Source organism: Rhinatrema bivittatum, chromosome 13, assembly GCF_901001135.1.
Source record: "Rhinatrema bivittatum chromosome 13, aRhiBiv1.1, whole genome shotgun sequence".
NCBI lineage: Eukaryota > Metazoa > Chordata > Amphibia > Gymnophiona > Rhinatrematidae > Rhinatrema > Rhinatrema bivittatum.
In genome coordinates this window covers 72336237-72352506 of record NC_042627.1, presented here as the reverse complement: position 1 = coordinate 72352506, position 16270 = coordinate 72336237, and the positions used below count along the sequence as shown (strand labels likewise).

General features: G+C 42.8%; 1 protein-coding gene across 2 annotated transcripts in view; it reads right to left on the bottom strand.

The window, feature by feature from the left end:
* The window catches only part of ST8SIA2 (ST8 alpha-N-acetyl-neuraminide alpha-2,8-sialyltransferase 2), an 80550-nt gene that overhangs the window by 46457 nt on the left and 17823 nt on the right, over positions 1 to 16270 (bottom strand). The window contains exon 2 of one of the 2 annotated variants that reach the window (XM_029575501.1): positions 4363 to 4425. The exons of the other annotated variant lie outside the window; for it this stretch is intronic. Coding sequence (XP_029431361.1) covers positions 4363 to 4425 — 63 coding nt within the window. The remainder of the gene's footprint in view (positions 1 to 4362; positions 4426 to 16270) is intronic. 2 annotated transcript variants of the gene reach the window in all.

The following is a 16270-nucleotide window of genomic DNA, read 5'->3' as shown; positions in this document are numbered from 1 at the left end:
TAGGCGTCAGATGGGATGTCTGAGCAGCAATGCCTACTGCTTTAGGATTAGCAACAGATGGATGTTTCGCCAACCGGTTCCGCTAGCCTGGCTGTACAATCTAAACTAATTTATTCTGTGTGCCCTGCACACTAATACAGGAAGCTGCCAAATAGCAAATGTGTCCACTATGCTCAAGTAAGACAATTATTACCCAGACTGCAGCTTTAAAACCCAAACTGTGACACCTACAAATATGCTTCAGCTGATACTGGCTTGGTTAGTACTGTGCACCTGTATATGGGGACTTTTGAGGTCAGGAAAGTTCATTCACTAACAATGTCTATTTTTCTTGGTCCAATAAAAGGGACTGCAGACTGCAAAGGATCCAGTTTTTCTCCAGGACCAATGCGGCTACTAGAACGCTGCACTGCCCAGCTCGGGCTGGCAATGCTGACGGAGTGATCCTTTCACTTCCTGAAGTGGGATGGGAGTGGGAGACAGAGAGGAAAAGACAAGTGCTACCTTATAACCTCATAACAAACCCCACTGACCAGAGGTCAGCGGCCAGCTCCCTCACCCAAATGCTCATGTCAACACATGGTCTGCACGCGGCAGCAGTTGAGTAATGGAGCAACTCTAGAAAACTAATATAGGTCTTGAACGAGTAGATGTGACTCGGTTATTTACACTTTCGAATAATAGAAGGACTAGGGGGCATTCCATGAAGTTAGCAAGTAGCACATTTAAGACTAATCGTAGAAAATTCTTTTTCACTCAACGCACAATAAAGCTCTGGAATTTGTTGCCAGAGGATGTGGTTAGTGCAGTTAGTGTAGCTGGGTTCAAAAAAGGTTTGGATAAGTTCTTGGAAGAGAAGTCCATTAACTGCTATTAATCAAGTTTACTTAGGGAATAGTCACTGCTATTAATTGCATCAGTAGCATGGGAACTTCTAGGTGTTTGGGTAATTGCCAGGTTCTTGTGGCCTGGTTTGGCCTCTGTTGGAAACAGGATGCTGGGCTTGATGGACCCTTGGTCTGACCCAGCATGGCAATTTCTTATGTTCTTATGTTCTTATGTTCACATGACGGCTCCCCAATAAGAGGAAGGAGAGACCTCACAAATGAGGTTTTTAAACATTTTTTGTTGTTGTTGTGCCTATATTTCATGGGCCACGAGCACTTCATAATACAAGAAATGGAACGGGTCCAATCTTCTGCGTCATGGCTTCTCTGGAATACAACTTTGCAATGCTGTATTTTTTTTTTTAAATAAAAAATTATTGCACCCTTGCAAATCCATTTTTTTTTAACCCACACCAATTTTAAAATAATCTCCTTGGCCAACATTAAAATCAGCCCAAGGTTTGAATATGCCCAGCTGAATAGTTACTCCCTACACTGACCAGGCTACAGTTAGGGTGGGAAACACATCAAAGCTGCCAAGCACGAAGGACACTTTGCTTCTTAGGATCTCCATGCTTTAAGCCTTCTCCTCATTTGCCACTTTATCCTGGATAATAAAAATGCTTAGAGAAGGGACATCAATAAAGGCGAAATCCCTCCAAACAAAGGACTGGTGCAACGTGTTCCACACGAATGACTTAGATGTATTGGGACATTGTGCCTGCCTGCCAACGGCCTCCCCTCTTGAGGTCATTTTCATGCCTTCAAAATCTATTTTTCTATTATAAAGTCAAAGGAGGTGGTTTGCTTTTGTTTTAACGATAGGAGGGTCATACCTCTGTGTGCAGGGGAACAAGCTGAATCCGTCTTGGAACTGGCCCCATTGCATGCACGGAGATGTCCTTTTATTTATTTATTTTTATTTTTAGATTTTTATATACCGGTGTTCCTGTATGAAATACAGATCACATCGGTTTACATTGAAACAGAACATAAATTTTTGCCTAGAGGCATTACATAGAACAAGGTTAAGGAACTTGGAACAGGGTAAACTAGATCAAAATTAACATTGTAATGTAAACGTATTGGCTAACAGTCTCATTTAGCAGAATAAACAAAAAGAAACATAAAAGGAAAACAGTAGATGTCACATGAGACCTGCAGCAAGAGATTGGATACAGAGTCAAGTAGAAGAGTAGATGATTTGTGATTATAGTACTCAATAGGGCATCAGAGCTGCCAAGTTGCATGCATGCAATGGGCTGAAACCAGGACTGGCTCAGCTTGTCTTACGGACCTGCAGCTATAAGGCTGGTCGCCCCCTACTGACGGAACATGCAGTACTGCATTTTATTTCCAGCCATGTGCCTTTCTGTCCATCAATCAGAAGTCTTATTGCAAATTCAAGGTTTTAAGACGGAGTATTTAATCTTTCTTTTTACCAAAAAAAAAAAATAAATAATAATAATAATAATAATTCCCATACTGGCTCACTTTAAAAATAAAATTCAAAACAGAAGCAACCACATATCTCAAATATTAAGCAAGTGGGCCTAAGGATAGTGAAAAATGTTTCTCCAAATTTTCAAAGTGACTAACACTGCTTTAAAGCATCCATGCTATTACCATTCAGTATCAAAAAACATTCTCCCTTTCATTAAGGAAACCACTGCTCCTTGCCAGCTACCTTCCCCAGTGGGCTATCACTGATGAAGTCCAGCTCTGGGTCAGTTGCACCAAGCTGCGGCAATGCATCCTTTAAGTCGACAAAGCTCTCGGTTTATAAGACTGCTGTGCTGACCACCCTTCCTTCCAGCAGTCAAGCCTGGACGCCTGCTGATGCTAACATTAAGCCCTGCAGAAGAACAGCCTGTTACTCCATTCCCACCACATGCCCCGAATGAACTGGGCTCCCCAGTCTCCTGAAGATCTACCAGGCTTGGTGGATGTGATCCTCATTTTCCAAGTGATGGCTGACAACACAAGTAATCATTTGCCCCTTCCAAAAATAATTGTTTCAAAACTTTTCATCTAAAACAGTTCAAACAAGATTTGAAGGAACTACAGAACATGCTAAAAGAGAGGGGCTCAACACGTGGTTGAGACTTTTGGGTTTGGATTAAATCTTTTTTTCTTATCACACTGCAAGACATTGTTCATGGTTGGATAGTTTCCCTTGAAGCAGAAGCAGTTAGGTTTGAAACAATGGCCGCCGTCAGGATTGAGAATTGTATGATGCTATTGTTATGCCATTACTGTATGCTATTACTGTATGCTGCTATTGTTATGCTATTACTGTATGCTGCTATTGTTATACCATTACTACATGCTATTACTGTATGCTGCTATTGTTATGCTATTACTGTATGCTGCTATTGTTATACCATATACTGCTATTGTTATGCTATTACTGTATGCTAATATGCTATTACTGAATGCTATTACTGTATGCTGCTATTGTTATGCTATTACTGTATGCTGCTATTGTTATACCATTACTGCATGCTATTACTGTATGCTGCTATTGTTATGCCATTACTGCATGCTATAATGCTATTACTGCATGCTATTACTGTATGCTGCTATTGTTATGCTATTACTGTATGCTGCTATTGTTATACCATTACTACATGCTATTACTGTATGCTGCTATTGTTATGCTATTACTGTATGCTATTATGCTATTACTGAATGCTGCTATTGTTATGCCATTACTGCATGCTATTACTGTATGCTGCTATTGTTATGCTATTACTGTATGCTATTATGCTATTACTGAATGCTATTACTGTATGCTGCTATTGTTATGCCATTACTGCATGCTATAATGCTATTACTGTATGATGCTATTGTTATGCTATTACTGTATGCTATTATACTATTACTGTATGCTGCTATTGTTATGTATTACTGTATGCTATTATGCTATTACTGTTATTGTTACACTTGTAAGCAGCTCCAGGTCTGTGTGAACATAGAGCGGGCATAAACTTAAAATAGAATAATCCCCCCTTTAGTCAGCAGACAGTTCCATGCAGTTCAACCTATTAAACAAGGGCGGTGGTCTTACTAGTGACTAAGGGAACGCTGAGAATGTTTTTTTAATACTGAGGGTTAACGTTCTGGATGTGTTAGAGCTGTGCTGGCTCACCATGAAAAATGTAGAATTGTTTTCCTTTTTTTTTTTTTTTACTATCCCTGTGTTCATTTATCACTTTAAAAAAATAAAACACACAAAGCGTGGCATTCCCATTCTTATGATAAAATCGCTGGGAAATTAAACTGACGATTAAGAAATTATTTTACAGCAGAGTAAGAAATAGACCGGCAGTCGAAAGCATGCCATTTAGAAACAGAATCCAACAGATAAAAATAACAATTTTAAGTAAAAGCAGCATCAAGTAAAGAAAAGAAATAGATTAATAGCTGCCTAAAGGCTAACAGCTAATGAACAAATAAAATCTAATTTACAAACCTATTACATTTGCTATGTAAGCTGTTCGCAGCTGATCTGATTGTGCCTCTGCCTCCAGAGTTCCTGCAAGACGAAGAAAAATGTATTATTTATAAATGTATAAAGCTTCTCTTTCCGAACATTGTTCAACAGGTGGAGAGAAATCGGGGGCCTTCGGCTCCTGATGCTAGAGCCTGGGGTGACCCTCCCCTTCCCACCCACGCCAACAACAGTCAAAGGCCTTGGTGCTTAATGATACAATTATAGCCTGCCAATCAAGACTGAAGAAGGGGCTGAGGGCTGAGTTTTCTAAGCCTAGAAAGGTGCTACTTTGCACAACGATATCTTTTAATTAATTATGCTGATGATTATATAGCCTTCGGGGTTATAACGAAAGAGGAACTGTTGAACGGTAGTAAGAGAACAGTTCTGGATATCAGGTTGCTAAAATGCAGTCTTTATAATTCAGGGGGCGCGGGAGGGTGGACAGGTTGCATGGGACATGGGTAGTGAAAAATATTTCTTCTATATATTTGGCTGCTATAACTGCAAACTTTTAGCACCTTGTTTCGATCTTCCCAGCTGTGTATCCTGATTCTGTCCTAGATAAGCATTTTCTTTTTTGCAGAGCGCTTATTAAAGGGGTAGCATACATTTCAGGCACCTATCATTTAGTGAAATCCCCGCACAATGTGCAGATCCCAGTTGGGTCCTAGAAGAACCATTCAGCCTTCATTGGCGTGGCAGAGAGAGTCGAGGATGGAAAAGATTATTGGGAGCTATGCAGTACAAATGCCCTCTCTTATCTCCTCCTATCCTGTTTAAAGAAAGCATCCACGACAGTAAATTTTAAAGAAGCCCCTAGGTGTGATATATTACCATTGACAAATTTCAGGATGCCAAACAGCTATCACTAACATACAGAGTAAAGCAACATTTCAAAGAAACATTAGGCACTTTTACGGTGCTGTGTATACACCCCATGGGCATTATTTTTTATAAATCCATTTTCAAGCGTCACAGGGCTATACGACTATTAAGGCACATCTACTAGAAGAAAGCAAGCCTCAATAGTCATGGCAATGGCTTTCATTCAAAGCCAAACAAAACCTCGCCAGGACTCCTTCGCTCTCTAGGCAGGAGTTTTCGCCTGCTACTTCCTGCTCATTCACTGCACCACCTGAGGTAATGTCAGTGGCTTATTTTAGCTCTGCTGACCAAAAGCTGGCTGCTATTGCTGTGATGGCAACTTTTCCGACTGCTTTTATAGAACTGTTGGACCCGAGTCCTATAGCAAAGGACCAGGATATAGCAATGCACTTACTACAGCTGAGAAAAGATAGCAGAGCCAATGGCAGCTTCTGAAATTTTTGTATGGAGGGACATAGGGGTAGATTTTAAAAGAAGCGCGATCAGCCTACTTTTGCTTGCGCATCAGACTCAAGCAAAAGTACGCTGGATTTTAGTAGATACGCGCGGAGCCGCGCGTATCCACTAAAATCCTGGATCGGCGCGCGCAAGGCTATCGATTTTGTATAGCCTGCGTGCGCCGAGCCGCGCTGCCTCCCCCCGTTCCCTCCGAGGCCGCTCCGAAATCGGAGCGGCCTCGGAGGGAACTTTCCTTTGCCCTCCCCTCACCTTACCCTCCCTTCCCCTACCTAACCCACCCACCCGGCCCTGTCTACACCCCCCCCTTACCTTTGTCGGGGGATTTACGCCTCCCGGAGGGAGACGTAAATCCCCGCGCGCCAGCGGGCCTGCTGCGCGCCGGGCCGCGACCTGGGGGCGGGTACGGAGGGCGCGGCCACGCCCCCGGACCGCCCCGGGCCGTAGCCACGCCCCCGTACCCGCCCCCAAAACGCTGCCGACACGCCCCCGAAACGCCGCGACGACCGGGCCCGCCCCCCGACACGCCCCCCTCCGAAAACCCCGGGACGTACGCGAGTCCCGGGGTCTGCGCGCGCCGGTAGGCCTATGTAAAATAGGCTTACCGGCGCGCAGGGCCCTGCTCGCGTAAATCCGCCCGGTTTTGGGCGGATTTACGCGAGCAGGGCTCTGAAAATCCGCCCCATAGTGAATTACAAGGTTGGCGAGTGCCTTTCTCTCCAACCAATCAAAGTGAGCCTGCCAGACTGGGGAGGAAGGGGAGGGAAAACTCCTTGTCTGGAGGAGCCCTAGCCCCCCTGCCCCCATGTCTGGAGCGACTCCTGAACTAATAAATCTTAACCAACAGGAGTGTCACCTTCATCTGCTGCCTCCAGCCCAGATGTTTCTTCACACTAGCAAATGCTAATTAAAACATGAACCAGCACAGGCCAATCAGATAGGGACCAAGCCTGAGCAAAGTCAGTAGGAGAACTCATGTTTGAGCAGAGGAGCAGGAGAGTTGAGATCTAGAGGATAGCTAGAAGGGTCAACTAGAACTGATGAGGATCAGCAAGCATCTCCAAATTCTGTATATCAGCCCAGTAATGGTAATGGGAGGTTTATTAAAACATGAACCAGCACAGGCCAATCAGATAGGGACCAAGCCTGAGCAAAGTCAGTAGGAGAACTCATGTTTGAGCAGAGGAGCAGGAGAGTTGAGATCTAGAGGATAGCTAGAAGGGTCAACTAGAACTGATGAGGATCAGCAAGCATCTCCAAATTCTGTATATCAGCCCAGTAATGGTAATGGGAGGTTTATGGCGACACTTATTCATTTAGAAAGGAATATGAGAGGCAGTGATCCCCTCTGGGATCAAAGACCACAACATTCTGTAAATCCACTGAAGGAAAGGATAGTGAACTATCTACAATCCAGTGGGTTGCAGGCAACATGGTTTGACCAGAGGAAGGATGTGTCAAATAAATCTGATTGATTGATTGATTGATTTTATTGATTGAATGACTAGAGAATTAGATCAAGGATGAGTGCTGGATGTGATTTGCCTTTGATTTCAGCAAAGCTTTTGATAGTCCCGCATAGGAGGCTCATGAACAAAATGAAAAGCCTGGGAGTGGGTCCCAAGGTTGGGGAATGGATTAGAAATTGGTTGACCGACAGATGGCAGTGGGAAGTGGAGAGAAGTGTGATACTTATTTATTTATTGTTATGCCTTGGGAGAAAGCGAGGTCGTGCATGAGAAATAAAGGAGTTTGTGGGCCCTTGGGACCAAACACCCTGCTAAGGATCACAAATGCATGAGATAGGCTGAGGCCTGTTGGTGGCTCTCGAGGGCCAGAATTGGCCACCCCTGAGACAGCAGAAATCGTAAGAGACACAAAATGGAGAGGAAAGGAAAAAAATACAGAATAAAACAGAGAAGCAGGGAATGTGGTAAGATGAGCAAAGACCCAGAGAGAGAAAACTCTTCCAAAAATGGAGATAAAACTTTCTTCTAATATATAAGAGAGAGGCAAAAAAAAAAAGAAAGGGAACAGCAGAGCTAAAAGGAAAAGGAGAGGACAAGCAGAAGGCAAATGTTTAAATACAAATACACAGAAGGGAAGGAGCTGTGCGCCGCAGGAAATAGGGATTAAAGTGCTTCCGAAATTAACCCAAATCCTTTTTTCAGAGCTGGAAGTACATAAAAGGCAGTGGGACCCGATGGGGTGCGCCCTGGAATCCTGAGAAAGCTGAAGGAAGTGCTGGACAAGTGCAAAATGATGCATATAGGGAAAAATAACCCTTGCTGTAGTTACACGATGTTAGGTTCCATATTAGGAGCTACCACCCAGGAAAAAGATCTAGGCATCATAGTGGATAATACTTTAAAATCGTCAGCTCAGTGTGCTGCAGCAGTCAAAAAAGCAAACAGAATGCTAGGAATTATTAGGAAGGGAATGGTTAATAGAACAGAAAATGTCATAATGCCTCTGTATTGCTCCATGGTGAGTCCGCACCTTGAATACTGTGTTCAATTCTGGTCACCACATCTCAAAAAAGATATAGTTGCGATGGAGAAGGTACAGTGAAGGGCAACCAAAATGATAAAGGGGATGGAACAGCTCCCCTATGAGGAAAGGCTGAAGAGGTTAGGGCTGTTCAGCTGGGAGAAGAGACGGCTGAGGGGGGATATGATAGAGGTCTTTAAGATCATGAGAGGTCATGAACAAGTAGATGTGAATTGGTTATTTACACTTTCGGATAATAGAAGGACATGGGGGCATTCCATGAAGTTAGCAAGTAGCACATTTAAGACTAATCAGAGAATATTTTTTTTCACTCAACGCACAATAAAGCTCTGGAATTTGTTGCCAAAGGATATGGTTAGTGCAGTTAGTGTAGCTGGGTTCAAAAAAGGTTTGGATAAGTTCTTGGAGGAGAAGTCCATTAACGGCTATTAATCAAGTTAACTTAGGGAATAGCCACTGCTATTAATTGCATCAGTAGCATGGGATCTTCTTGGTGTTTCGGTAATTGCCAGGTTCTTATGGCCTGGTTTGGCATCTGTTGGAAACAGGATGCTGGGCTTGATGGACCCTTGGTCTGACCCAGCATGGCAATTTCTTATGTTCATAATTTTTTTCAGATCCGGGAAGAGTCCAGAAGAAGTAGTCTGGCTCCATAAAAGCAGACTACTTCTCCTGGAGGAAACAAGGAGGAGGAAGTAAGGAGACACTTATCAGTCTAACTTTCAGGGAAATGGAGATTGTATTGGAAGCAAAGTTCTCTGCAGATAAGGACCAGCCTGCCCATCTGTCCCTGCCTGAAGGTTGCCACAAGTCTCCCTCCTGTCCTCTGTCCTTTTCTGTCTGTCCCAAGCACGCCAGAATTTGGTCATTGTTTTGGCTCCTTCCAATTCAAGGGAGGGCTAAAAGTCCCCTGTCTCTTACTATTTCCCTGGGTGTCTACACAGACCCGTCTGGCAGAGGGCAGAGAGAGAGGAAATGGGTTAATGTTGGAAGAGGTTTCTGAATCCAAGAGACTCTCTGGTCCTTCTTTTCTGGCTCTCCTCCAGAGGAGGAGGTTGAGGTTCAAGGTTAGAGCCCTCAAGACAGGGAGCAGAGTTTGGGGGTCCAGGAGGATTCTGAGTCAAAGAACCTAGAGGTGATCCTTATGAGAGGGGAGTTAGCCACAAAACGGGTTACCTGCAGTGGAGATGACCTTCTCTGTCTTAAGAGGTAGATTTACCGTCTGGAGCAAAGGATGACTGCCGGGCTTGTGAACCTGCCCCCAGAGTTTCTGTGTCAAGGAGTGGCCACAGAGGCTCACAGACAGGCTCACGCAATACTGTGCACTCAGGCTAGCGCACAGGTGGACGCGACGCGTTGAAGTTGGTGGCTTCCTGGTGTGCCCGGGGATGGCGTCCAACCGCATGAAAGGACAGCGGGGCCCTGCAGCAATGGAGGGCGGCATGGCGTGGCCGGCTCGAGACCGAAAGTGAGGGCAGTGGTTTGCGGGATTAGCCTGCGGACCCCGAATGTTACATTATGGCACTCATTATGAAGATTAATACCCATTAGAGTCAGAAGCTTACATTCAAGGAAAGACAATCCTAAATATTATTAGGTCAGAGTTCTTTGCTTCTGGGAGCACCTCAGGGTCCACATACTTTAATGAACCTACTAAAGGTGCCGTCATCACAAAGAGAAATTTGAGGATATCCCTCCTGAAGGCCCCAGATTTAGGAACTTGGTGGAAAGATTAAAACATGAAATGCCTTCTTCGAAGCTCCTAGCGAGTTATGGGCCAGTGGAAGGAAGGTGTATCTGGGGGTGGACCATGTTTTCAGCTCACTTACAGAGCCGGCATGATGTCGGCAATCCCGTGGAGGCCGTGCTGATGACGCTGCCCTAGGGCTCTTCCAGGCACAGCGGCAGAAGGCTCTCTTCAAAGGATGTGAGCTTACAATCCACTTGGGCCGAAAACTTATTGCACAGGCAATTTCCTCTTTAAGGAGAGGGCGGGAAAGCAGTACCCAAATGACTGCTATTTTATTTGCTTACTTGTTGTTGCTTCTCCTTTCTATATGTGGAAATGAAGGTCATTAAGAATAAATATAAGGAGTAACTTCATACAATTCTCAGTTGGCTTTTGAGAGCTAGTCAGGAAATGGTTTAGGTTAGTCTAATGAAATGGTAGCACCTTGTAGGTTTTGGTCTATTGACTTTTATCCCTGTCCATTCACAGAAACCTCATTATTTTTAACTTTTCTTTAGAAGCAGTATGAAAGGTTCCTTTTCTGTAAAGGGAAAAGCACAGGGTGTGTGTGTGCGTGTATGTATGTGTGTGGTGTGTGTGTGCATGTATGTGTATGGTGTGTGATGTGTACGGTGTGCGTGTATGGTGTGTATGCGTATGTTATGTATGTGTATGGTGTGCGTATGTGTGGTGTGTGTATGTGTGGTATGCGTGTATGTGTGTGTGCGTATGTATGGTGTGTGCATGTATGTGTGTGTGTATGTATGGTGTGTGTGTATGGTGTGTGTGGTGCGTATGGTATGTGTGTGTGTGCATGTATGGTGTGAATGGTGTGTGTGTGTGTGTGTGTGGGTCAGGGGGGAGGGGGGGTGTTATAGGAAAAAGCTGAAGTGCTTACTCTCCTGCACATCCTTCTGAAACCACTCCCACAGCAGGTGCCACTCTCTCCTGATTACCACAACACTGACATGAATTTTACATCCAGCATCTGTGGTACCATTGCACAATGCCCGTGTTTGGCATTATGTTCATGTTCTGGATGCTAAATAATTTCCAACAATGGTTGTCATTGAGGCCCTCCTTCAGAGAAAGGGTGATATGATTTTCTGAATAAGCCTATCAAGCTTTTTCTCTTTCATGTCACAACAATACCTATCAATTTTTTCAGGCATTCATGTAGCTTTATTTGCAAGCAGTGGCACTGGTTTCTGCATTTACTGATTTTAATATGGTTATTAATAAACAAGCAGGACTGGCTACTCTTATTTGTGATCTTTTTGGGTAAAGAAGGCTTTCTTTATCTGCTTATATATCAAAGCAACATAAATTCCTTAATGGATTTAGAAAACTTGGCTTCCCACAGAGAGAGAAACAGAAACACAGAGGGTCTTGGTAGGAAAGGGCCACCGGGTCCACCCAGGCTGCCACAAAGAAGAACATAAGAAATGCTATACTGGGTCAGACCAGCGGTCCACCAAGCTCCAACCGTGGCCAATCCAGGCTGCTTATTATTTATTTTAGCCTGCAATATCCAAACTTGTCCATCTGTGCAGCTTACATCATTAACATTCATATATTTCCACAAACATAAGAAGGAATACCCAACAGACCCTAGCAGTAAGAGGCAGTGCTCCCCAAGATCACCTGTCTTCCAGAAATGTGCCTTTTTTTTAAGCCCATCTATACTACTGGCTTTGACCACATCCTCTGGCAATAAATTCCACAGCTTAATTGTTTGTTGATTGCAAAAACACTTTCTTAAATTTGCTTTAAATCTGCTATCAGTTAGTTTCATGGGGTGTCCCTTAATCCTAGTCCTACTTAAAAGGGTAAATAACTGTTCCCCATAACTTCTATCCCATCTTAACTGCCTCAGCATCTCAAGACGACAACTTGATTTATCAAAGGTTTTTCACACACAGGTACAATGGGCTAGAAATGCTAAGCGCTTTTTTCATAGACATAAAATGGGGAACATCCTTTAGTGCAGTGGTTCTCAGCCTTTTGTCTGTCGGGACACACCTGATAGATGGTTCTCACATGGGTGACACATGGAACACATGACTGTCACAGGGCTAAATGTAAATGTACACTTTGCATCCACGGGAATCTCCTACCCCCCGATCTTATTAGTTCTTATTAATACATTCTGGGTCTACCTAACAATGAAAATAGATTCTAATCATACTAGTAATACCTTTATCTCATTCATTCTCTATTGATTGCTGGACTAGCGTTATCTTTTGTCCTGTCAGTGCAATTATCAGCATTATGGTTCTTTGCATTAAGTCGTAAGCCTTTCTAAAGAGTCATGTTGTCAGTTCACACTTGAAAATCTTTTTTTCCGTATTCTGGCGTATTGGCTCGGGAAGTGAGTTCCACAGCTTGGGGCCAGCAATTGAGATCATTCGGTCTCTTATTTGCGTTAGCTGTATGTTCCGAGTGGGGTGTATTGTTAAGAGACCTTTGTTTAGTGATCTTAGGTCTCTCTGTAGTGTATAGAGTTTAGAATCCCTCCTAATAGGTATGGATTAATATTGTTAATGATATTGAATATTACTGACAGAACGTACAAGAAGCCAGTGCAGGGCTATCAGCGAGGGGGTGATGTTTTCAAATTTCCTTGTCCCTAAAAGGAGTCTTGCTGATGCATTTTGAAGTAACTGTAGTAGTTTTAGTAGGCTTGCAGGAAGGCCTAGTAAAAGGGAGTTGCAGTATAAGTTTGAGAGTACAGGTGTTTGTAAGACAGTGCAGAAGTCTTGTATTGTTAACAGAGGTTTTAGTCGATGTAGAATTCTCAACTTGGAGTAAGTATCCTGATTTGATTAATTTGCTTATATGCTTTTTCATAGTGAGGTTCTTGTCAATTTGAATTCCAAGGCCTCGAACCTCATCTGATGCAGTAATGTTGGTAATTCCTAGATTTATGGTTGGAGGTTTAAGTATCAAGTTGTCTCTCCTTGGCCATATAATTTCTGTTTTGTTAGTGTTACGAGTTAGTTTCAGTTGGGAAAGTTTTTGTTGTATGGTCTTCATGTATGTTGACAGGGTTGCCGCAGTTTTTTCAATTGTTTTGTCAAAAGGGATGTAGAACTGTATATCATCTGCATATAGGAAGAAGTTGATTCCCAGGTTTGTTAGTAGAGCGCATATAGGCAGAAGATAGATTTTGAAAAGAGTGGGTGAAAGGGTTGACCCTTGGGGGATGCCTGTTTCAATCGGAAAGGTATCTGAGATTTGATTACCTAGTTTGACTTGTAATGTCCTATCTTTTAAGAAGGAAGAGAACCATTTCATGACATTTCCACCTATTCCAATTTCATTCAGCTGGTAGCATACTATAGCAGGGTGTGGTCAACTGTGTCGAATGCTGCTTTTAAGTCAGTTAGTACCAGGATATAAGATTTACTGTTATCAAAGGCCTGTAGCACAAGATCAGATAAAGAGATGAGTAGCAATTTTTTTCTAAATCCGAACTGGTTTGGGTATAGTATTTTGTTGTCTTCAAGGTGGTTTTCTAGTTGTGATAAAGCTGCTTTTTCTAGGACTTTCACAATGAACGGCAGGTTTGATATTGGTCGGTAATTGTCCCAGTCATCGATTCTGCCGGTTGTTTTTTAAATTGGTTTAATCACAGCATGTTTTACTTTGTTAAGGTCAAGTCCTTCTGTTAGTGAACGGTTTATTATGGTTGTGACTATTGGGGTTATTACGCTGTTTACTTTTTTCAGGGTACTTGCCAGGATAGGGTCCAGTGGGTGGGTCACGGGTTTTATTTTAGTGATTTTTTGGTTTACTTCAAGTTTTGATACTGTGTCAAATGAGTTCCATTTCACTTGTATAGGTTGTTTTTCTGGTCCTTTTGATGGTTGGTTGGGGCAGAATTATGATTTGAGTGTATTGATTTTGTTTACCAATGAATTAGCATATTCATTGCACGATGTCTTTGTGAAGTCGAAGTTGTTTGAGATGGAGGAGGAAGGATCCTTGATTAGATTTTTGACTGTTTCTTCTCGTCCCTTGTTTTTGTTGATTTTGGTGGTTTCCTCGTCCTGTGATTGTTTCAATCAGGCAAATCACCTCTATTTTGTGGTGAGTTAATTTATTACTATGAATAGAGTCTGTAGTTATATTTCCTCAGGCACTACTTCAGGTACACACGAAGGGGCGCACAAAGGGGCAATCTCCTTTGTTGCATTCCTTAGTGCACGTGCCTGTTGGCACAAGCACCTCCGGCATTGCTGCTGGCTCTTTCTGCCCTCGGTGGTAGTGGTGGGCAGGTTGAGGGGAAGGTTGTAGGGAGGAGCGGCTGGTCGGCACCGCTGTCCTCACGCTTGCACCTGCTGGGGGAGGGGGTGACCCCTCCTGCAATCACCTCCGGCTGGTCTTCCAGCCCCCATCATGGGCTCCAGTGCTGGTGAGTCTCCTTAACCACACAATTTCAGTTTTTTTGGGGTTTTGTGTTAGTTTCAGTTGAGATAGTTTTTGTTGTATTGCCTTCATGTATGTTGACAGAGTCGATACAATTTTTTCAAATGAATGGGATATAGAATTGTATGTCATTTGCATATAAGAAAAGTTGATTCCTAGTTCTGCTAGTAATGTTCATAGAGGCAGCAAATAAATGTTGAATAGTGTAGCCGAGAGCGCTGAACCTTGGGGGACACCTGTATCAATTGAGAAGGTGTTAGATATTTTTTTGTCCAGTTTGACTTGGAATGACCTATCTGCTAGGAAGGAAGAGAACCATTTGTTAACATTTCTGGCTATTCCAATTTTTCTCAACTGATGGTAAAGCAGGGTATATGGTCTATGGTGTCGAAGGCTGCTGTTAGATCAATTAGTTTCAGGATATAGGATTCATTGTTGTCAAACCCCTGTAGTACAGGGTCGGTTAAGGAAATGAGTAGGGTTTTTGTTGAGCGATATTTTCTGAATCCAAATTGGTTTTGGTATAGTATATTACTGTCTTCTAGGTGGCTCTCTAATTGTGATAACACTGCTTTTTCTAGGACTTTAGCAAAGAAAGGCAGCACCATTTTAGGAGGGGCACAAAAGTATATACATAACACCTTCTCAATTGATACAGGTGTCCCCCAAGGTTCAATCTGCTGGGCAGACTGGATGGGCCGTTTGGTCTTCTTCTGCCGTCATTTCTATGTTTCTATAACAAAAACATTAAATTCACAACACAGACAAAACACACACAAAAGCCTTTCCAGCTGCCCAGCTCTCTCTGTCACATCACATATGCCTGCCTTATTTCCATGGCCGCCTTCTTATAAAATCAGCTCCACAAAGAGTAACTGGTATATTTATCAACCCACCCTCACTAGCTAAATGAAATGCTAGAATATCACCAACTACCTCAGCCCCTTACACACAAAAACATAGGCAAAGACTGGTAGCTAATTTACTCTGAATAGCTATGAAAACAATAATTGCTTTCTGAAGTGACCACTGCAAATTTCTGGTCTTAAATCTTCAAGAAGCACATCGCAAAGTATTCAGTCTACCACAAAAGCCCTATCCTTTGTCTCAGATAAATGAAGTAGTCCAATCAATGGTACCTCTAATAGATTACTTCTATTTGATCTTAACATGAATGAACAATAATAAATCCTAAGCACTGTGCTAATGCACAAAGGGATATTGGTATTCAAGACCTTGTGAACTAGCATTAATATCTTAAATATGACATGAAAAGCTATTGGTAGCCAGTGAAGCATATTTAGTATTGGTGAAATGTGATCCTTTCATTAAGCACCAATCAAAACACGAGCTGCTATATGCTATACAACCTGCAAAGCTTTTATGGCAAGCCCATATAGATCACATTGCAATAGTCAACTCCACTATAACCAATGACTGTAAACAAAATCATCCTGCTACAAGAATGGTTTTAACTTACTCAGCAACTGCAATTTATAAAATGCACGCTCTACTATGGCCTCAATTTGGGGACGAAAAGACAGTGCGGAGGTTAAGATCACACCCAGATTTCTAACTTGAAGAGAAATTGGGATTGACCCATCACCTAAATGAAAGGCAGCAGGCAAGTTGGCTAGCACAATTCTTGAGATCCTCATCAACTCAGTTCTGCTGATTTTCAAGGCTAGTTTGTTATCGCACATTCATTATTGAATTACTAACATTAATTTTGAGACCATCAAAATCAGGATGGAAAATTGAATGCTGTCTACATAAATATGATAACCAACTCCAAGTCCAGGAAGGATTTTACAAATCGGGCAAAGACACGTTATTGGGTAGATTGTAAATAGGTCGTGCGTGTAAAATCCG